Source organism: Triticum dicoccoides, chromosome 7A, assembly GCF_002162155.2.
Source record: "Triticum dicoccoides isolate Atlit2015 ecotype Zavitan chromosome 7A, WEW_v2.0, whole genome shotgun sequence".
NCBI classification, from domain to species: Eukaryota; Viridiplantae; Streptophyta; class Magnoliopsida; order Poales; family Poaceae; genus Triticum; species Triticum dicoccoides.
The window spans coordinates 716,146,916-716,171,081 of NC_041392.1; the positions used below are offsets into that span (position 1 = coordinate 716,146,916).

The following is a 24,166-nucleotide window of genomic DNA, read 5'->3' on the forward strand; positions in this document are numbered from 1 at the left end:
CACAGACCACGTGCCCGCGGCGCGATTCGGCACGCTCCGGGGGGAGTTCGAGCTCCTGCGCATGGTGAGCGGCGACACGCTGGACGAGTTCACCGGCAAGCTCGGGGCCATGGTGGTGCGTTTTGCAGGGCTCGGAGAGACGCTCGAGGACGCAGCCTTGGTGAAGAAGCTGCTGGACTGCGTTCCCGATTGCCTGTACGCGGCGGTGGCGGGGATGGAGCAGTTCTGTGACCTGGAGACGCTGCTCTTCGACGACGCGCTCGGGCGCCTGAAGGCGTTCGACGAGCGGCTGCGACGGCGTGGTCAGGCAGGCGGCGAGCGGGCGGACGGTGAGCAGCTCATGCTCACCGCAGCACAGTGGCGGGCGCACGAGCGGCGCCGTGGCGGTGCATGCGGTGAAGACGATGACGATGGCGCGGCAAGCACGGCATCAGGCGGCGAGGACAACCGTCGCGGGAAGTGCTACAAGTGCGGCGTCAGAGGACACTTCAAGCGTGAGTGCCCACTGCTGCGGAAGGAGCCGGCCACGGGGCGTGCACTGATGGCGGACGCCGACGTCGAGGACGCCGGGCTGCTTTGAGTCACGGCTTAGGGCGCGTATGTTAGGCAATAAGCCACGGCGAGGCGTCGAACAAGCCGGGCGCGTGTATGGGCGCGCGCCGGGCGAGTTGGATGTGTCGGGACCGTGGCGAGTAGTGCGTGCATGCGCGTAGGTCCAGCACGGGCGTGTCCGTGCAGACGGGCGCAGTGTGTGTGTGGGGTTTGGCGAGTACGAGCTCGTGGAGTTGGCGTTCGGGCGCTGGAAACTACCGTGTCATCGTGTTCATCTTCCTCCTTCCCTTTCTTCCTCGGTGAGCTTTAGCGACGGTGACTGCTAGAGAGAGGAGGAGCACGGCGAGGGACTGGCGGTTCCAACAACTCAGGCGAGCAGAATGGATGCGGGAAATTGGGCGGACTACAGAGGGCGGGCTAGAACAACACGGCAGCACCTACCACAGATCTATGAACAACAGCAAACAAACGATCCACGAACCCACGACAACGGAACTCACCTAGATATGGAACTACAGGACCACAACACTAGCAAAAATACACGGGGGAAATGCGAGAGACAACTGGAACAAACCTCGGCAGCCGGGGAGTGAAGAGAAAAGGGAGGAGAAATCAAATCGAACGATGGAATAGCTCGGAATCACCATGAAATCGCCTCCGCCGCCGCTCGAGTCCTCTCTCTCGGCCTTATCGAAACACAATGACCCAAATGAAAGGGTGAACGACACCCACTCCAAAATTCAAATAGGACAAAAAACCAACAGTGCCAGGACGGGGCGGTTACGGGTTGAAACAAAGAAAACCAAACCCAATAAAGAAAACCGAACCCGGTAAAGAAAACGAACCGGAGCAAACAGGGTGCCAGTGTGAAAAAAAAAGGAAAACCAACGCGAATCTCCACGCGACAACGGACGGACAGAAACTTGAATGATGCCGAATTGAAAAACACTTGACTGTTAAATAGGAAAACCGAAATTAAAAGTAGGGCATGAAAAAACGCCTATGAAAAATGCGCCTATAGCCGGGCGCCGCGGAGCGCGCCATCCCATCTAGTAGTAGTATATACTCCCCGCAAATTACTTGACACCTGCAAACTCGGCGACTCTCTGTCACAGTTTCCAACTCAATTACTGTTTTCCAATGTAAGCATTTTAATTAGTGCATAATACTTGGATTCGAATACGTACGTGCGGCTACGTACATAATGGCTAGCCAAGCAGAGGATCCAAAATCCAGTTAGATTGATAGATGAGGCTCCGCGGTCGCCGGCCATGGCAGGACCTCGCGCCGGAGCTGCTGGACCTCGTCTTCCTGCACGTGTCGTCCCACGTGGCCCGCGTCCGCTTCCGCGCCGTCTGCCACCCATGGCGCGCCGCCGCGGCCGTGCCGCCAGATCCTCTGCTTCCGCTGCTAGCCCTCCGTAAGGCCGCCTGCGTCCTGAGCGGCCCCCAAGGCACCGTCCACCGTGTCTCCGTGCCTGTCCCCGTTGACGTCATCCACAGCGTCTTCACCGGTGGCATGCTTTTTCTCGTGCACCGCGACGGCCGGTGCTCCCTCATGGACCCTCTCTCCGGGGCCATCACCCCTCAGCACATCAGCCCCGACTGCCTATGGCCCTCGAGGTCCAAGTCCAAGAGGAAGAGGGCAGCGGCTCCACCCTTCGCCGGCAACATCTGCAAGGTCGTGGTGGCGGACCACCTCGTGGCCCTCCGGACCGGCGCCATCATCGGCTTCGCATCCAAGAACGTTGTCATCTCTCTCCGCGGGCCAAGAGTACGCCAGTACATGGTGACATGGCATGGGGCCCGCCGCGCTCTTTGGAAGCAAGCTCTACGTCCTCACCAGGGTGCACACTCATCGACGCCAGTCGAGTTATTTGCCCAAAACCATCATAGTTGGGGTTAGGGTAACAACTTGATACCACATTTGAACCAGGGCACAAAAAACCATCACATCTGCGCCTAACCAATAACACGGAGCACTGATGGTCTCATAAGCTCGCGAAAACAGTCGTTTTGACCCCTTGGGCCCACTTGTCAGGCTGAGGTGGTGAAGACCAAAAATTTGACCAACTGATGTGGCAAATGAGATGCGGGCCCCACCTGTCAATGAGTAAATGGTCATCTTCTTCCCATCTCTATTTCTCTGAGGCATTTCATCAAACAGCTTTAGGACGACCCTCGGGGAGCTCTTTCTTGCAGCCATGGTGATGAGCTTGACGCAGATGGACGGATCACTCCGTCGCGGCAAGCACGCCAACGAGCTGGCAACTCTTGCTCCCGAGTTATGCGCCAGCCAGCGCGAGCATGCATGCACAAGTGAGGTGGCGGCTGCCGGAGCACACGGCAACGTGTGGTGATCAGGGGAGGCCGCACGGAGGAGCTGGGTGACCTTGAGCCGCTCGCGTACACAACACTCGTCGTGCACCGCGCCCACCACGCGCCCACGGCCTCCCTGCCGTAGATGGCCGCCAGGACGTCGATGGCTCTCACTCGTGGCCGCGACTGTACATGCCCTCCATGGCACGCGCCAGCACGGGCGAAACCAGGGCCTCCCTGCGCACCAGCACGGCGTCGCCGGCCGCGATGCACAGCAGTTTCAGCACCGCCAGTGCGCTCCCCCGTGGACGCCGGGCCATCCTTCCTGTGTCGCATCTGGTCGCCCGGGAGGAGCATGCTACGCTCCACGATGGCACCAGCAGTTGTAGGTGGATGTCGGAGCCAAGGAAGAACGGCGTGGCGGCCGACTGCACGGGAACGGGGTCCGACGAAGGGAGGCGAGGATCTGTCACCGATTAAGTGGGGATGGAAGGCGGTCGGCGAGATCCGATGACTGGAGGCAGATGCGGGGACGCGCCACGACGGCTCCCTCATTGGATCAGGCGATGGGGCAGAGAGGAAGGGGAAGTGAGCCGTCTGACCTCCACTACCCGGCGGCGGCGTACTGTGGAAGAGGGGCTCATGGAAGAGATAGATCGGGAGGAAGAAGAAAAGAGATGGGAGGCTGACAAGTTGGACCCATGTCCAGCTTGGCATATTTGTCCACATATGCATGCCAACTCAGCTTGACAGGTGGACCCAACCTGTCAGGTCCACTATTTTCACGAGCTCAACCGACGATTAGTGCTCGGCGTTATTGATTAGGCAAAGAATTGGTGGTTTTTGCGCCCTGACTCAAATGTGGTACCAAACTGTTACCCTAGCCCTAACTTTGGTGGTTTCAGGTAAATAACTCACGCCAAGGTGACCAGTCGAGCCGGCGACGAAGATGTCGGCGTCAAAGTTAATCTGCGGGCGAGCCATTGATCCTTTGCCGATCACACAGCGAAACTCTAAATGAAAGCATCATTGTCGGTGTCAAAACCGGCAGATCTCGGGTATGGGGTCACAAGCTGTGTATCGTGGATCGATGGGTAACAGGAGACAGGGGACACGATGTTTACCCAGGTTCGGGCCCTCTTGATTGAGGTAAAACCCTACGTCCTGCTCTTGTTTATATTGATGGAGTATCAAGTACAGAGTTGATCTACCTCGAGATCATATGTTGTGGTCTAAAACCTAAGGGCATGATGAATAATATCATAATCATCCAATGACTAGCCTGGCCTCGGCTTATATAACATACCAGAGGCCTAGGATAACAAAAGTCCTAGTCGAATACGTTGGTGGAGAGGAGTCCTTGTCTTGATCACCAAGTCCTATGGAATCTTCCTCGTATATGTCTTCGGCTGTCCGAACTGGCCCATGAGTAAACGGCCATGGGGTCCTCGGCCCAATCCAACTGATCGGGAGACGATGTGGTGAGTACCCCCTAGTCCAGGACACCGTCAGTAGCCCCCTGAACCGGTCTTCAAGTTGGGGACGCTCCTTGGTTCTTCTGAACTGTTCTTCATATTCGGTCATCGGTCTTGAAAACTGGTTCAACAAATCTTCCCATCTTCTATCTTGAGGATTGCCGAGATAAATCTGAAGATCTCACACGTCGGGTATCCGAGGAGCCCTTTAAGTCTTCGGCCTTTATCAATGCCTCTTTATTTTTATGCCACACGTCGGGTTTGAAGTTGTTCCTGGACGGCAGTGTCCTCTTGCGTCCGAGCTCCAACGCCGGACTATATTCGAGGTATCTTTTGCAGACGAGCATCAACGCCGGACTATGTCCAAGCTCCAACGTCGGACTATATCCGAGGTGTCATAGATCACCTTGGTTCAAAAAAGTTGGAGGAGTTTGGCCGAGCTTAATGCCGGAAATGCCCTCTATGGAGACAGCCACTGGCGCCCGAGCTTTATGCCGGACTGCTTCCGAGGTGGTGCACCACCCCGACTGTGGGCCGATTTTTGTCAATATTTTTGATTGGTGCAATTTATTCTCTGCCGAGATATATAGCCAGTAGCCCTCAAGGTGTATATCGGTCTAAAACCCAAGATGCACCTGAAGGATGACATAAGACCGCTGATCCCAGTAGCTGCTAAGACTCAGGTTGATTTGCAAAATCGACTTGAGGATCAACTCCTATCTCGGCAGAATACTTCGGGAACAAAAAGCGGTATGCAAAGTCCTCGAGACTCAGGTTGGGTGCGGCCGACCAACCTGAGGATCATAATCTCCTCCAAAACTATATTGCACTTAAATTTCCTGCACTGGATTGCCAATGTAGTAGCCCCCGAGACACTGGTCGGGTGGCAACACCAGATCAGGGGATAGATGTGCCCCTTTAATATTAGTAAATGATAAGCCCGAAGCCCAGTATCCCTCGAGCCTTAATGCGGGCACGGGTGGCCGAATTAAGGATCGATATCCAGAGTAAAATCACAAATTACGTGTTATGATTCTATGTATCTAAATACTTTACATCATTAATGCTCAGATCCGCATTGCACAAAACTTTGTTGACCGACCATCGGCTTCCACCTCCTCGGCCAGTAGCCGAGGAGTGTTTGTCCTACTTTATAAAGTCGTTATAAGGGCAAAGATTTATGGAAAACAAGGTAATCCAGCCATAGGGTTTTATAAACAAAGGTATGCGGAGAGATATGTTATATTACTTAATGTAAGAAACATCTTCCAAGGAAAATAGTCCCGCTATCGGTTCCTTTCTTTAGGTCGTCATGCGTATCATGATCATGAAACCTCACCTCTGATCAATGTGGGAAGAAAATATTGAGAATTTAGTTTAGGGAAAGTTCCCAAACTCTATGGTATTAATGAACCAAAAAATTTACTTCTGTCGTTGCCGACCAATGTGATCCTTTAAGATCGCTAGCTTTCGGCTTCACCCAGTCTGAGGTACTAACTCGGATGACCCGGTAGTAACAATCACACAGGTGCTCCCTTTACTGCCTAGCCGAACAATCAGGAACGTAGCGCTATGCACAGGAGCCAGGCAACCCAGCTTGGAAAAAATCTTAAGTCAAATTGATGCATATTTATGGCTTTATAACTATGATTACGGAAGGTAGCCCTTGTATATTAAATACAAATGACGATGATATGTTTATTTTGACTCCGTTGCGACCGTTTATCAGTTGAAAGTGGCCCATCGTCAGCTTCTACCCCTTTGTAGATACTACGCAGGGTGTCTCCGCGATAACAAGACAACCCTTAGCCGACGTCTTGGTGCCCGAAGGCGGTTGTGTTAGCGGAAACGAGGCAATCAGATATGCGGGCTTTATAACTTTCACTTAGTCCTAGGAGCTTTAAACTGGGGAAGCTAGTTATGAGCCCCCGGTTAGTGTTCGGCGACATCCGAGGTCAACCCGTTAATACTTCGGCCAATGTTATGAATGACCCGTCATTTAACACAGTCATCGGATCGCTGACCAGTTTACGCTCATTATGACAGTCAGCTTTCGGCTTTCTCCACTCAGGTGCTTAACCATGTGAGTTGGAAGCACAATCGCAGTGGTTCTCCCTTTGCACACCTAGCCGAACAAAGCGGAACGTAGGAGGCAATCGCAGGAGCTGGGCAACCCAACTATTGACCGAAGACACAGTTCGAAACCGATGCATATTTAGCAATATCCGAGAATGTTTTTGCCGAATCTCTAAAGGTGTCCGGCATTGCACTGCGAGACTTGTGCTGAAAACACACAAATAGTTTAAAAGTGCCATAAGCTTGGAAAACCAAAAAACTTTAGTAAAAACTTGACGTCCGAACAAGATCAAGTGTTCGGTGTCAATCCGAAAATTGGAAAAAAGAAAAAATTATGCTTCTGGCGTGCTTTAACATGACACACCCGATCTCAACACTTCAAGCGGGCCAGCCTACGGCTTCGAGCTCCTTATCCCAAAGGCTGAGTACTTCTTTGAGGCCAGTTTAGCGAACTAAACTCGAGCGGCTTTTGAGAGAGAAGACAGGCTATCCAGCTATTGACCATACACTCGAGTCGAAAAAGGAGCGGTAGAAAAAGACTCTGCAACGACCAAGAAGAAAACACATTTACTATAAAACAGCTCATATAAATTTTAAGAGCCCCCAAGTGACTTGGGTAAAAGAATTTTATGTATAATGATTGTATGTACCGATATACCCATATCATATCTGTGTTCACCCGAACTTTAAACGCGTCTTAACCGACCGTCGGCTTCTCCCTCTTCGGTCAAGGACCGAAAAGTGTCATGTACTCCACCTGTTGAAAGTATCGACGGTGTTCCGATAACCAGGCAATCAGGCCATAAGGCTGTAATAGACAAAATGTGCTCAGGGAACTTATTCTATATTACTGACGAAGTGTAAGAAGCATTTTCGAAGAAAATAGTATCTCCACCAATACCTTTCTTCGGTTGCTCATTGTTACTATGAGACTTGTGCAATAGATTTTTTGTACTCATGAGTTCCGTTGTGTGCCGACCATTATTGAAAACAATAAGAGCGCTAGTTTTCGGCTTCACCCAGTCTGAGGTACTAACTCGGATGACCCGGTAGTAAAAATCGCAGAGGTGCTCCCTTTACCGCCTAACCGAACAATCGGGAACGTAGGGGTAAGCACAGGAGCCAGGCAACCCAGTTTGTGAAACACTTAAGTCAACATGGTGCATATTGTGGCGTAATACACGAACAAGAAATGAAGCCGTACAAGTATAATCATATGCAAGAGGAAAGGATTCACAAAGGAAGCCCCCAAGTAAACGGGGTATTTGGATTTGCTTGCAACAAAAAAGGTTTTGACAAAGAAAGTTTTTCGCAAATGACTTTTTGTCAAAAAAGCATAATGCTTGGTCGAACCGAACGAAATTTAAAAATAAAGTTTTTAAGCATGGAAGCGACTTAGCTGGTTAATGTGCTCGGTGTCGATGCACAGCCCGAGCTTACGGCGGGACAAGGTCCCATCCCCGAAGCCGGTCCCGAGGTGGCGGAGCGAAGGGCTCGGCACTCCGAAGTGACGACATAGCACGACCAATGGAGGCCGGTAGTGTGACGCCGAAGTCCTCGGCGTGGCTTAATGAAGTAATGACGAAGCCCTCGGTCCAGCCGAGGTGACGTGGTACATCGGTACGCCGAGGTGACAGCGCTGCCCGACCCAGATCCTTTACCTGTGCATAGAAAATAGTGCAAGCGGGAGATAATAGGAATAAATAAAATTGTTGCATAATACGCAAAGTGAGTAATAAAAGAAATATGGCCCGTGTGCTGAACACTCGATGAGGTAGAACTCTCTCAGTGATGCCGAAATCCCCGAGGCAACCGAACATGTCAGTATGGTGATTCGACCAACAAGGTGATCACGCGAGCCGATTGGGACAACGACATCGGCTTGTCAAAATGACCGCGTGACGCAGTCGAAGTCGATCACCTACACACATAAAATAGTGCGGTCCAAAAAGGATAATTGCTTTTCGCAAAAATAATTTATTGAAAGAGATGTGGCCTGGCGCCGAAGTCATGTCGATGCAGGGCATCGGCGTGATGCGGTGAAGGTGTGGCCAAGCCTGAATTCGCAGGCCGGTCTGAGTTCCCGATGCGGCATTCGCCGAACTGTATACGGAAACTGACCGAACCACCACGCGACCGTTGTTAATGAGGCCACCATTTGATAGACCTGTGTACAGATGATGAAACAAACCAGAGTAATAATTCCTTGGGAAAAAGAACCCCAAGCAAGAAAAAATACTAGGATTAATAGCACCTGGTTTATCTGTTGTAGCAATCTGAAAAAAGGTTACTCCCAAAATTGGGACTCAATCCGCACACCCATTGCCTGAAGGGCGATAAAGCGACGGCATGGCGATGCTGGCAAAGGTGGGCTCACCGAGGCAAAGCCCCCGGTCCAGCTAATGTGACGAAGCTGGTCGCCTGATGACGCCGAAGTCTCCGGAGTAGGTTGAAGAAGGGATGGCGAAGCCCCCGGTTTAGCCGAGGTGACGGAGCAGGTCGGTAAGGAGACGTTACAGCTGCCATGTCAGCCGAGGTGTTGAAGTAGTTCGGCGTGATGGACATTGGCTTGAAAAAGCAACAGAGCGGCCATGCCGGCGCAGGTCTAACTTGTGACGCGGTCAATGCCGGCTTGATGAAGTGACCGTGCGGCGACACCGGTGTGCCCGCTTCGTGTAATCCATGGGGCGGCGACGTTGGTGATGATTTATACTTCGCGATGCCGAACTCTTATTCGGCTTGCCCAGATGATGATCCGAAGAAGTTGAGATCGGCTCAACAATGCGACGACGTATCCAGCGTAGGTCGGCAGCCGTGGAGCAATGTTGACGGGCTGGTTTGACACCGGCGCGATGGTGAAATCATATTGGAAAAGACCTTAAAATTAGTGGGATGTGTTTGAGAACAAAACACAATACCCCATACAAAACCTCCTTCAAAAAGGATGTCCGAAATCGCGTTCATAAAAAAGATGAACTCGGGTCGGATTCGTTCTCGCGCAGAAAACAGATCTGAAAAGGTGGTCCACTCATCGGAAGGTTCCTGGAGTTTGAACCGTCGGATAGAGCTGAAATTTGGAGGGGCGGTAGATATGTGAATTCCGCAGCAGATGAAAGGTTGGATCTTCCAAAGGACCTCCGAGCTAGGCTTTGGAGACCACACCCTAAACTCGTCCGGATTCCAGTATATCGTAGATTGCCGGAGATTCCTCCATCGGAACTTGTCGAAATTTTGCATGGCTGTTGTAGACTTAATTGCGCACAATTCCACCAAACGAATCGTCAAAGCGATGCTCAAGGAGGTGGTGGCACCGGATACAAGTTTGATGTCCGGAAAACCAGCACGGCCGCCCGAGGGCAATGTTGACGTTGAGCCCCCGGGCTCCATGGATGATTACTCTACGATCATGATAGAGATCGGAGTTGATGTTGATGAAGGCCCCCGTCCGAACATGACGATTGGATATGGAACGCGGTCCTCGGTCGATCCAAGGTGACCAGTCGAGCCGGCGACGAAGATGTCGGCGTCACAGTTAATCTGTGGGCGAGCCATTGATCCTTTGCCGATCACACAGCGAAACTCTAAATGAAAGCATCATTGTCGGTGTCAAAACCGGCAGATCTCGGGTATGGGGTCACAAGCTGTGTATCGTGGATCGATGGGTAACAGGAGACAGGGGACACGATGTTTACCCAGGTTTGGGCCCTCTTGATTGAGGTAAAACCCTACGTCCTGCTCTTGTTTATATTGATGGAATATCAAGTACATAGTTGATCTACCTCGAGATCATATGTTGTGGTCTAAAACCTAAGGGCATGATGAATAATATCATAATCATCCATTGACTAGCCTGGCCTCGGCTTATATTGTTGGAAATATGCCCTAGAGGCAATAATAAAAGCATTATTATTACATTTCCTTGTTCATGATAATTGTCTTTATTCATGCTATAATTGTGTTATCCGGAAATCGTAATACATGTGTGAATGATAGACACCAACATGTCCCTAGTAAGCCTCTAGTTGACTAGCTCGTTGATCAACAGATAGTCATGGTTTCCTGACTATGGACATTGGATGTAATTGATAACGAGATCACATCATTAGGAGAATGATGTGATGGACAAGACCCAATCCTAAACATAGCATAAGATCGTATAGTTCGTTTGCTAGAGTTTTCCAATGTCAAGTATCTTTTCCTTAGACCATGAGATCATGTAACTCCCGGATACCGTAGGAGTGCTTTGGGTATACCAAACGTCAACGTAACTGGGTGACTATAAAGGTAGACTACGGGTATCTCCAAAAGTGTCTGTTGGGTTGACACAGATCAAGACTGGGATTTGTCACTCCGTATGACGGAGAGGTATCACTGGGCCCACTCGGTAATGCATCATCATTATGAGCTCAAATTAACCAAGTGTCTGGTCACGGGATCATGCATTACGGTACGAGTAAAGTGACTTGCCGGTAACGAGATTGAACGAGGTATGGGGATACCGACGATCGAATCTCGGGCAAGTAACATATCGATTGACAAAGGGAATTGCATACGGGGTTGCTTGAATCCTCGACATCGTGGTTCATCCGATGAGATCATCGTGGAGCATGTGGGAGCCAACATGGGTATCCAGATCCCGCTGTTGGTTATTGACCGGAGAGTCGTCTCGGTCATGTCTGCATGTCTCCCGAACCCGTAGGGTCTACACACTTAAGGTTCGGTGACGCTAGGGTTGTAGGGATATGTATATGCAGTAACCTGAATATTGTTCGGAGTCCCGGATGAGATCCCGGACGTCACGAGGAGTTCCGGAATGGTCCGGAGGTAAAGAATTATATATAGGAAGTGCTATTTCGGCCATCGGGACAAGTTTCGGGGTTATCGGTATTGTACCGGGACCACCGGAAGGGTCCCAGGGGTCCACCGGGTGGGGCCACCTGCCCCGGGGGGGCACATGGGCTGTAGGGGGTGTGCCTTGGCCTGCATGGGCCAAGGGCACCAGCCCCAAGAGGCCCATGCGCCTAGGGTTCACAAAAGGGAAGAGTCCCACTAGTGGAAGGCACCTCCTAGGTGCCTTGGGGGGGGAGGGAAACCTCCCCTTGGCCGCCGCCCCCCCTAGGAGATTGGATCTCCTAGGGCCGGCGCCCCCCCTTGGCCCTCCTATATATAGTGGGGGAAGGAGGGCTTTTCAACCACGCCTTTGGTTGCCTCCTTCTCCCTCTCCAACACCTCCTCCTCCTCCATAGTGCTTGGCGAAGCCCTGACGGAGTATTGCAACTCCACCATCACCACGCCGTCGTGTTGGTGCTGGAGCCATCTTCCTCAACTTCTCCTTCCCTCTTGCTGGATCAAGAAGAAGGAGATGTTACGCTGACCGTACATGTGTTGAAAGGTGCCGTCCGTTCGGTGCTAGGATCTCCGGTGATTTGAATCACGTCGTGTTCGACTACCTCATCCCCGTTCTTTGAACGCTTCCGCTCGCGATCTACAAAGGTATGTAGATGCATCCGATCACTCATTGCTAGATGAACTCATAGATGGATCTTGGTGAAACCGTAGGAAAATTTTTGTTTTCTGCAACGTTCCCCAATAGTGGCATCATGAGCTAGGTCTATGCGTAGTTCTCTTGCACGAGTAGAACACAATTTGTTGTGGGCGTAGATGTTGTCAACTTTCTTGCCGCTACTAGTCTTATCTTGCTTCAACGGTATTGTGGGATGAAGTGGCCCGGACCAACCTTACACGTACGCTTACGTGAGACCGGTTCCACCGACTAAACATGCACAAGTTGCATAAGGTGGCTGGCGGGTGTCTGTCTCTCCTACTTTAGTTGGAGCGGATTTGATGAAAAGGGTCCTTATGATGGGTAAATAGAAGTTGACAAATCACGTTGTGGCTTTCACGTAGGTAAGAAAACGTTCTTGCTAGAACCCTACTTCAGCCACGTAAAACTTGCAACAACAATTAGAGGACGTCTAACTTGTTTTTGCAGCAAGTGCTTTGTGATATGATATGGCCAAAGTTGTGATGAATGATGCATGATCTATATGTAATGTATGAGTTGTTCATGCTATTGTAATAGGAATCACGACTTGCATGTCGATGAGTATGACAACCGGCAGGAGCCATAGGAGTTGTCTTTATTTTTTATATGACCTGCGTGTCATTGAGAAACGCCATGTAAATTACTTTGCTTTATTGCTAAACGCGTTAGCCATAGTAGTAGAAGTAATAGTTGGCGAGCAACTTCATGGAGACACGATGATGGAGATCATGATGATGGAGATCATGGTGTCAAGCCGGTGACAAGATGATCATGGAGCCCCAAGATGGAGATCAAAGGAGCTATGTGATATTGGCCATATCATGTCACTATTATTATTTGATTGCATGTGATGTTTATCATGTTTTGCATCTTGTTTACTTAGAACGACGGTAGTAAATAAGATGATCCCTCATAATAAATTTCAAGAAAGTGTTCCCCCTAACTGTGCACCGTTGCGACAGTTCGTTGTTTCAATGCACCACGTGATGATCGGGTGTTTGACTCAAACGTTCACATACAACGGGTGTAAGACAGATTTACACATGCAAACACTTAGGTTGACTTGACGAGCCTAGCATGTGTATAGACATGGCCTCGGAACACAGAAGACCGAAAGGTCGAGCATGAGTCGTATAGAAGATACGATCAACATGAAGATGTTCACCGATGTTAACTAGACCGTCTCACGTGATGATCGGACACGGCCTAGTCAACTCGGATCATGTTATACTTAGATGACTAGAAGAGGGATGTCTATCTAAGTGGGAGTTCATTGAATAATTTGATTAGATGAACTTTATTATCATGAACTTAGTCTAAAATCTTTACAATATGTCTTGTAGATCAAATGGCCAACGTAGTCCTCAACTTCAACGCGTTCCTAGAGAAAACCAAGCTGAAAGACGATGGCAGCAACTATACGGACAGAGTCCGGAACCTGAGGATCATCCTCATAGCTGCCAAGAAAGAATATGTCCTACAAGCACCGCTAGGTGACCCACCCGTTTCACAGAACCAAGACGTTATGAACGCTTGGCAGACACGTGCTGATGACTACTCCCTCGTTCGGTGCGGCATGCTTTACAGCCTAGAGCCGGGGCTCCAAAAGCATTTTGAGAGACATGGAGCATATGAGATGTTCGAAGTGCTGAAAATGGTTTTCCAAGCTCATGCCCGGGTCGAGAGATATGAAGTCTCCGACAAATTCTTAGCTGTAAGATGGAGGAGAATAGTTCTGTCAGTGAGCACATACTCACTATGTCTGGGTTACATAACCGCTTGACTCAGCTGGGAGTTAATCTCCCGGATGATGCGGTCATTGACGGAATCCTCCAATCGCTTCCACCAAGCTACAAGAGCTTTGTGATGAACTTCAATATGCAGGGGATGGAAAAGACCATTCCAGAGGTATTTTCAATGCTGAAATCAGCAGAGGTAGAAGTCAAGAAGGAACATCAAGTGTTGATGGTGAATAAAACCACTAAGTTCAAGAAGGGCAATGGTAAAAAGAACTTCAAGAAAGACGGCAAAGGAGTTGCCGCGCCCGGCAAGCAAGCTGCTGGGAAGAAGCCAAAGAATGGACCCAAGCCCGAGACTGAGTGCTTTTATTGCAAGGGAAGTGGTCACTGGAAGCGGAACTGCCCCAAATACTTAGCGGACAAGAAGGCGGCAAAACAAAAGGTATATATGATATACATGTAGTTGATGTGTACCTTACTAGTACCCGTAGTAGCTCCTGGGTATTTGATACCGGTGCAGTTGCTCACATTTGTAACTCAAATCAGGGGCTGCGGAATAAGCGGAGACTGGCAAAGGACGAGGTGAAGATGCGCGTCGTGAATGGTTCCAAGGTCAATGTGATCGCCGTCGGCACGCTACCTCTACATCTACCTTCAGGATTAGTTTTAAACCTTAATAATTGTTATTTAGTGCCAGCTTTGAGCATGAACATTGTATCGGGATCTCATTTAATTCGAGATGGCTACTCATTTAAATCCGAGAATAATGGTTGTTCTATTTATATGAGAGATATGTTTTATGGTCATGCTCCTATGGTGAATGGTTTATTCTTAATGAATCTCGAGCGTAATGCTACACATATTCATAGTGTGAGTACCAAAAGATGTAAAGTTGATAATGATAGTCCCACATACTTGTGGCACTTCCGCCTTGGTCACATAGGTGTCAAACGCATGAAGAAGCTCCATGCAGATGGACTTTTAGAGTCTCTTGATTACGAATCATTTGACATGTGCAAACCATGCCTCATGGGTAAGATGACCAAGACTCCGTTCTCAGGAACAATGGAGCGAGCAACCAACTTATTGGAAATCATACATACTAATGTGTGTGGTCCAATGAGTGTTGAGGCTCGCGGTGGCTATCGTTATGTTCTCACCCTCACTGATGATTTGAGTAGATATGGGTATATCTACTTAATGAAACACAAGTCTGAAACCTTTGAAAAGTTCAAGAAATTTCAGAGTGAGGTTGAGAATCAACGTGACAGAAAAATCAAGTTTCTACGATCAGATCGTGGAGGAGAATACTTGAGTCACGAATTTGGCACACACTTAAGAAAATGTGGAATAGTTTCACAACTCACGCCGCCTGGAACACCTCAGCGTAATGGTGTGTCCGAACGTCGTAATCGCACTCTATTAGATATGGTGCGATCTATGATGTCTCTTGCCGATTTACCGCTATCTTTTTGGGGCTATGCTTTAGAGACTGCCGCATTCACTTTAAATAGGGCTCCGTTGAAATCCGTTGAGACGACACCGTTTGAATTATGGTTTGGGAAGAAACCTAAGCTGTCATTTCTAAAAGTTTGGGGATGCGATGCTTATGTCAAGAAACTTCAACCTGAAAAGCTCGAACCCAAGTCGGAAAAATGCGTCTTCATAGGATACCCTAAAGAAACTGTTGGGTATACCTTCTACCTCAGATCCGAAGGCAAGATCTTTGTTGCCAAGAATGAATTCTTTCTAGAGAAAGAGTTTGTCTCGAAAGAAGTAAGTGGGAGGAAAGTAGAACTTGATGAAGTGTTACCTCTTGAACCGGAAAATGGCACAACTCAAGAAAATGTTCCTGAGGTGCCTGCACCAACTAGAGAGGAAGTTATTGATGATGATCAAGATACTCCTGATCAAGCTCCTACTGAAATTCGAAGGTCCACAAGGACACGTTCCGCACCAGAGTGGTACGGCAACCCTGTCTTGGAAATCATGTTGTTAGACAACGGTGAACCTTCCAACTATGAAGAAGCGATGGCGGGCCCGGATTCCGACAAATGGCTAGAAGCCATGAAATCCGAGATAGGATCCATGTATGAAAACGAAGTATGGACTTTGACTGACTTGCCCATTGAGCGGCGAGCCATAGAAAATAAATGGATATTTAAGAAGAAGACAGACGCGGATGGTAATGTGACCATCTATAAAGCTCGGCTTGTCGCTAAGGGTTATTGACAAGTTCAAGGGGTTGACTACGATGAGACTTTCTCACCGATAGCGAAGCTGAAGTCCGTCCGAATCATGTTAGCGATTGCCGCATTCTATGATTATGAGATATGGCAAATGGACGTCAAAACGGCATTCCTTAATGGTTTCCTTAAGGAAGAATTGTATATGATGCAGCCGGAAGGTTTTGTCGATCCTAAGAATGCTGACAAGGTGTGCAAGCCCCAACGCTCGATTTATGGGCTGGTGCAAGCATCTCGGAGTTGGAACATTCGCTTTGATGAGATGATCAAAGCGTTTGGGTTTACGCAGACTTATGGAGAAGCCTGCGTTTACAAGAAAGTGAGTGGGAGCTCTGTAGCATTTCTCATATTATATGTAGATGACATACTTTTGATGGGAAATGATATAGAACTCTTGGATAGCATCAAGGCCTACTTGAATAAGAGTTTTTCAATGAAGGACCTTGGAGAAGCTGCTTATATATTAGGCATCAAGATCTATAGAGATAGATCAAGACGCCTCATAGGTCTTTCACAAAGCACATACCTTGATAAGATATTGAAGAAGTTCAATATGGATCAGTCTAAGAAGGGGTTCTTGCCTGTGTTGCAAGGTGTGAAATTGAGCTCAGCTCAATGTCCGACCACGGCAGAAGATATAGAAGAGATGAGCGTCATCCCCTATGCCTCAGCCATAGGTTCTATTATGTATGCCATGTTATGTACCAGACCTGATGTAAACCTTGCCGTAAGTTTGGTAGGAAGGTACCAAAGTAATCCCGGCAAGGAACACTGGACAGCGGTCAAGAATATCCTGAAGTACCTGAAAAGGACTAAGGAAATGTTTCTCGTTTATGGAGGTGACGAAGAGCTCGTCGTAAATGGTTACGTCGACGCTAGCTTCGACACAGATCTGGATGACTCTAAGTCACAAACCGGATACGTGTATATTTTGAATGGTGGGGCAGTAAGCTGGTGCAATTGCAAGCAGAGCGTCGTGGCGGGATCTACATGTGAAGCGGAGTACATGGCAGCCTCGGAGGTAGCACATGAAGCAATATGGGTGAAGGAGTTCATCACCGACCTAGGAGTCATACCCAATGCGTCGGGGCCAATCAAACTCTTCTGTGATAACACTGGAGCTATTGCACTTACCAAGGAGCCCAGGTTTCACAAGAAGACAAAGCACATCAAGCGTCGTTTCAACTCCATTCGTGAAAATGTTCAAGATGGAGACATAGATATTTGTAAAGTACATACGGACCTGAATGTAGCAGATCCGTTGACTAAACCTCTCCCTAGGGTAAAACATGATCAACACCAGAATTCCACGGGTGTTCGATTCATCACAATGTAACTAGATTATTGACTCTAGTGCAAGTGGGAGACTGTTGGAAATATGCCCTAGAGGCAATAATAAAAGCATTATTATTATATTTCCTTGTTCATGATAATTGTCTTTATTCATGCTATAATTGTGTTATTCGGAAATCGTAATACATGTGTGAATGATAGACACCAACATGTCCCTAGTAAGCCTCTAGTTGACTAGCTCGTTGATCAACAGATAGTCATGGTTTCCTGACTATGAACATTGGATGTCATTGATAACGAGATCACATCATTAGGAGAATGATGTGATGGACAAGACCCAATCCTAAACATAGCATAAGATCGTATAGTTCGTTTGCTAGAGTTTTCCAATGTCAAGTATCTTTTCCTTAGACCATGAGATCGTGTAACTCCCGGATACCGTAGGAGTGCTTTGGGTATACCAAACGTCACAACGTAACTGGGTGACTATAAAGGTAGACTACGGGTATCTCCGAAAGTGTCTGTTGGGTTGACACAGATCAAGACTGGGATTTGTCACTCCGTATGACGGAGAGGTATCACTGGGCCCACTCGGTAATGCATCATCATTATGAGCTCAAATTAACCAAGTGTCTGGTCACGGGATCATGCATTACGGTACGAGTAAAGTGACTTGCCGGTAACGAGATTGAACGAGGTATGGGGATACCGACGATCGAATCTCGGGCAAGTAACATATCGATTGACAAAGGGAATTGCATATGGGGTTGCTTGAATCCTCGACATCGTGGTTCATCCGATGAGATCATCATGGAGCATGTGGGAGCCAACATGGGTATCCAGATCCCGCTGTTGGTTATTGACCGGAGAGTCGTCTCGGTCATGTCTGCATGTCTCCCGAACCCGTAGGGTCTACACACTTAAGGTTCGGTGACGCTAGGGTTGTAGGGATATGAATATGCATTAACCCGAAAGTTGTTCGGAGTCTCGGATGAGGTCCCGGACGTCGCGAGGAGTTCCGGAATGGTCCGGAGGTAAAGAATTATATATAGGAAGTGCTATTTCGGCCATCGGGACAAGTTTCGGGGTTATCGGTATTGTACCGGGACCACCGGAAGGGTCCCGGGGGTCCACCGGGTGGGGCCACCTGCCCCGGGGGGCCACATGGGCTGTAGAGGGTGTGCCTTGGCCTGCATGGGCCAAGGGCACCAGCCCCAAGAGGCCCATGCACCTAGGGTTCACAAAAGGGAAGAGTCCCACTAGTGGAAGGCACCTCCTAGGTGCCTTGGGGGGGAGGGAAACCTCCCCTTGGCCGCCGGCCCCCTAGGAGATTGGATCTCCTAGGGCCGGTGCCCCCCCCTTGGCCCTCCTATATATAGTGGGGGAAGGAGGGCTTTTCAACCACGCCTTTGGTTGCCTCCTTCTCCCTCTTCAACACCTCCTCCTTCTCCATAGTGCTTGGCGAAGCCCTGACGGAGTACTGCAGCTCCACCATCACCACGCCGTCGTGTTGCTGCTGGAGCCATCTTCCTCAACTTCTCCTTTCCTCTTGCTGGATCAAGAAGAAGGAGACGTTACGCTGACCGTACGTGTGTTGAACGCGGAGGTGCCGCCCGTTCGGTGCTAGGATCTCCGGTGATTTGAATCATGTCGTGTTCGACTACCTCATCCCCGTTCTTTGAACGCTTCCGCTCGCGATCTACAAAGGTATGTAGATGCATCCTATCACTCGTTGCTAGATGAACTCATAGATGGATCTTGGTGAAACCGTAGGAAATTTTTTGTTTTTTGCAACGTTCCCCAACATATATAACATACCAGAGGCCTAGGATAACAAGAGTCCTAGTCGAATATGTCGGTGGAGAGAAGTCCTTGTCTTGATCACCAAGTCATGTGGAATCTTCCTCGTATATGTCTTCGGCTGTCCGAACTGGCCCATGAGTAAACGGCCATGGGGGTCCTCGACCCAATCCAACTGAACGGGAGACGATGTAATGAGTACCCCCTAGTCCAGGACACTGTCAATGGATTCAAAGCATAATGAGTGACACCCGGCCTCTGCATAGCTAAGATGCACACAGCCTTAAGGAAGAGTCTAGCATATATATATATATATAAACGACAAGTTGGGAACAATGAAGCCATATGAGTCCAAAACTATGCCAATGTCGACGAAGGAGGTGGACCAATCCGGAGATTATGTTGCCACCCATGTTGGGTAAAAACCTCCCTGGCCACCCGCTCCAACCGCATACACACCGCCTTGAACATCGATTGATACTCCGTTCGCTGTAGCGTAGACCACATACGAAGTCAGTGCGTACAACGGTAAATAACCTGCATAGAAGAAGAGGTTTTGCCATTAAAAACACAATCGTTTCTACATAGCCAAAGCGACCATAATAAGGCAGACGCTCCCATCCGTATTAGCGTACTAAAAGTATTTGGTATTCCATCAAACCAGTGACCATATATACTGGCAACACTTGTTGGTGGATTCAAATTTGATGCTATTTGGATGATTGGCCATATAGAACGCGCGAACTTGCTTTGAAAGAAGAGGTGTTTAATTGTCTCGTCATGAGTACAAAAGCTACACTTCTTAGCATTGAGTGAGGTTGTCTTTTCTTAGCATAACTCCTTTCTGAAGATACCACATGAAAATCTTATTTTTTAGTGACATCTTTGATTTCCATATTAGTTTATCGTTATCCAATGGAACCTCTGAGTGCGGGAGTGCACGGTACATAAAGTCAACTGTGTAGGATTCAGATATAGTGAGATTTCAACGAAACACATCCCTCCCTTGTGTCAAGTTAACCGAATCCAAACGGGATAGAAGATGTTGCCAGTCTAGCGAGGAGCTCCACTCCGGCGTGTACAGCATGAAGGACGGGAAGGTGGCCCCGTTGCCGTTGGAGACAACAGCCGCATGGCCGCCCACCTGGTTTTTCCCGACCCGAACTTGATCAAACCATGATTTCTTTTGAAAGTTGATGAGGGAATTGTAAGTCGTTCACCAATCAACGGTATTGCAATTTTCCAGCAGGTTGGCAAATAGTAGCAAGTACAACCAACAAATAATTAAGCTACGTGCAACAGCAAGTAACTGACTTTGAGTCACAGTTCGCTGCGTGCAAGCCAGCAATGTTAGCATTATTATAGTAGCAGCAGATAAAAACGAGTAACAGCTACTTTCCTCTAAAAAGAAAAAGGTTGGAGTAGTAGCATCGGCACATATATTGGCGCTTTATTTAGCTATTTTTATATGATTAATTTGGGATGGTTCATGTGATCTTGCTCTTGCAACATATACTCTAGTAGTTTTCATTTTTGCTCCAGCCCCGGTGCTGATGTTGCTCCACCAGTGATGTGTTCACTTTATTGAAAATATATATTTATGAGATGTGTGCATGTCGCCTTCGATGTAAACATCAGGACCATTATACTACATACATCTCTCCCAGGATCACCACCCTAATCCCTGACTATTCTCAATGTCCATGGTTGTCCAGAGTCCGGATGCTAATTAGTAATAGCTGCTAATTCTTAGAGTTTCGTGAGCATAATCTGTGAACCGTGCTGGGGTTGTAGAGTGGAGACCGGGCAAGGCGAATGCGTGTAAGATGGTGAGAGCTCAAACAAGAAGTGTTGCAGGATCACACTCAATCCCATCTTGGCCTCTAGCAATGCAAAGTTTTGCCCAACGCATATCCGCGGTCCCCAGCCAAATGGAAAGAACGCCGGCGAGTTCTTGGATGCGCCGGCAATGCCCTCCGCAAACCTCTCCGGCTTAAATTCATCGACATCTTCTCCCCACACATCTGGATCATGGTGAATGCACACAATTGGCAGCGCAAACGTTACGCCGGCTGGATATGTGACGCCTCCCAGCTCTGTCTCTCTATACGCCTCCCGACCAAGAAGAAGAATCGGTGGGTATAGCCTAAGAACCTCATGCAATATCATTGTCACCTGCACCGACAAAGAAGATAGACAAATTCAGAGTGGCAACTCAATGAGAAATTGCATAACCTTCTCTCTTGTAATGTACTCACGACTTTCAGCCTGTTTATGCCCTCAAAATCTGGCTGGTTATTCCCAAAGACACGAAGAACCTCCTCCCTAGCGCGGTCCTGCCACTCGGGATGCATGCTTAGCACGACCATTGTCCATGTGAGCAGCACCGCGGCTGTCTCCATGCCCGCGAAATAGAAGAGCTTCAGCTCACCTACTATGTCGTCGATGGTCATCATCGGCTTGGAGCTTCCGGCTTCTTGGCTTTCTTTTATGTTGGACTCCATCATCACGCCTAGTAGATCGTTGTTGTCAGCATAGCCATCCTTCATCGCCCTCTCCCTCTTCATAATTATGCCTTTCAGGAGTACTTCGACCTCACGGGCATTTGCCTTCATTCTTCGATTGAGTTTTGTTGGCAGGAATCTGCATAATAAGAATATTAACAACGGGTGTGACTAGATCTCAGTTGACTGGGACTTAACCAAGTCTCGGTCATGCGACAGAACATATAAAAAAGAATAAAGAATATATTTTAATTTTTCTTTGCATTAATCTCCGCGTATGATCTCACGAATATAGAATCGACCGAGACTTGTCGACTGAAATTTAGCAATCCACTTAGCAAATTGCAGACTACTACGTGTACTCAGGCAATACACGAAATGCAAGTATGAGCTGACCTGTAACCTGGAATGTACATCACGTTTGCCATCTTGACAGCATTATGTGCTTGTTCCGATTGCAACCGGAAGATTGTTCTTCCTTCACTGAAGCTGCTCCCGAACGCCACTCGGGATATCACGTCGCCCGTCAGATTCTGAAACTCTGGCCACACATCTATCTCCTGCGCATCACCGGGCCCCATGAAGCTTCCCCATCTTCGCACAAGTTCACTAGAACAGTCTGCAAAAGCAGGCAACATCCTCTGCAAAAGCCAATCCCGATTAGCCTGGAAGTTAGTACGATGTGCGTGTGGGTCAATGAGTTCAGTCAGGTGAGGAGTGACATGACGGACACCTTGAGCTTCTCGAGATGGAAGGCGTGGTTGATGATCCTACGGTGGGCGACCCACTTGTCGCCCTGGTGGGTCGTGAGGCCGTTGGCCAAGAGCCGCTCGATCCCGAGGATGGACCTCTGCTTGCCGAACTGGCCCTGCTTGCTCGACAGGATCTCCCGGAACAGTTGAGGGTCGGCCACCACCACCCTCGGCTCCGAACCGAACCATGTCAGAGCAACTTTGCCTGAAATAATCCCGATGATTTCTCATGTAGGAGTACTTTGCCAAAATTACGGAGATCAATCACCAACACCGTACGACGTACGGCCGCCTACCTGAGAGGGGACGGCGGTTAATTAATTGAATTACCGTGTTGCTTGATGATGGCATGGTCGAACGGCACCGCGCGGGCGGCGACGGCGTGCGAGGACAGCGGCATGGGCTGGGAGCACGCCGCCGCGAGGAGCCGCACGTACTCCTTCATGTCGCCGGAGGGGAAGCGGTAAGACGTGCCGCGGACGCCCTGGGACCGCAGGGCCCGGGCCACCCTCCTTGGGCCGAGCCAGGCGCCGGCCAGCGCCCGCCCCGCGAACCACAGCGCGGCCAGCAGGGCCCCGAGAGCGCAGAGCATGCTCCATGGTGGCGAGCCGAGAGTGTCCATGCCGTGAGATTGCGATGAATGAACCCGTCTCTCTCGCTCAGTCTCTGTATATGGGCAGCTCCAAAAAGAAGACTAAGATGAGACCTGGGTGGCGGGTTGAATTATCTTGGCCCGGCGGTCAGAACCAAGGCGATGAGCACGACGTGGAAGTCCAGGTGCAGCGCATGCAAGCCGCCGTGAACTCTTGGGATCCGCCCGGCCTCGTACACCTGCGCTCGAGGTTAAAAGTCCGTTCAACGGATGCGCTGATTTGCATCGCTTTTTCGGCCCTTTTCTTTGTCCGACGGCGAGGCACAAGCAAAGCACGTTTCCTACATACGGAGGATATATTCCAAAATGGCGTGCTCTTTTCCAAGATGGAAAATACTACACCCCATTCAAAAAAATATCCGTGAATTTTAAAATATTTGCATGAAGTCAAAAGTTTTCGTGAAGTTCAAAAACTGATCACGGATTTAGAAAATGTTCACGAATTCAAAATATATTCGCTCAACTGAAAAAAATGCTCGCGGGTCAAAAAATATTTGCAAATTTGAAAAAAAAATGTTCACAAAGCTTGCATGATTTCAAAAAATGTTTCCAAATCCAAAAAAATGTTCATAAAATCCAAAAATTGTCCATGAATTTAAAATGTTCGTAAAATTCAAAAAATGCTTGCAAAGTGTTCATAGATTTAAGAAAATATTAGCGCATATATAAATATGTTCGTGATTCAATAAATATTTGTGAATTTGAAAAATCAAAAAGAAAAGTAGAAAAAATAAAAAGAAATTCTAGGGCTTCTTGCGTGATTTGCTGTGTACCATATTCTTTGCATTTAGGCCACCCAATCATATTAGGGGTTGCTTTTTTTTAATGAACCATGCTGTAGAGACCTTGCCTTGCAGTCAGGTGTTGTATTGTGCTGTAGAGACCTTGCCTATATACGAGCAACATGCAATGGCAAGAACAGGGCAGTAGATGTCCTCGTCGGCAGTGACGACGACAACCATTCTCCCATTGAGGCTGTCGCGAGGGTGGGCGCTCATCCTCTTGCCAGGTCCCGATGGGAGGAGGAGAAGGGAGGCGACCCGCGAGCTTCCAACGCTCGTCCTACCGAGTGCCAAGGGGGTGGGAAGGAAACGATGGGTGATGTAGGTCGAGAATGGGGGTTAGGGTGAGTGCTAGCGACGACGGTGGCGCGACGACAGGGGTTGTGCGGGCGGCTAGGTTTTGGGGAGGGGGGAGAGAGCTGAGACGGATAA

At 48.9% G+C, this 24,166-nt stretch overlaps 1 protein-coding gene across 1 annotated transcript; it reads right to left on the bottom strand.

Moving 5' to 3' along the window:
* Positions 1–20,627: 20,627 nt before the first annotated feature.
* Positions 20,628–22,922, bottom strand: LOC119327758 (cytochrome P450 CYP72A219-like). The gene is made up of 5 exons (XM_037600853.1): positions 22,631–22,922; positions 22,282–22,505; positions 21,945–22,189; positions 21,303–21,687; positions 20,628–21,219 (listed from the first exon to the last, which is right to left on the bottom strand). The coding sequence occupies exons 1-5, from the start codon at positions 22,920–22,922 to the stop codon at positions 20,794–20,796; spliced, it is 1,572 nt and encodes a 523-aa protein (XP_037456750.1). The 3' UTR covers positions 20,628–20,793.
* Positions 22,923–24,166: the final 1,244 nt, after the last annotated feature.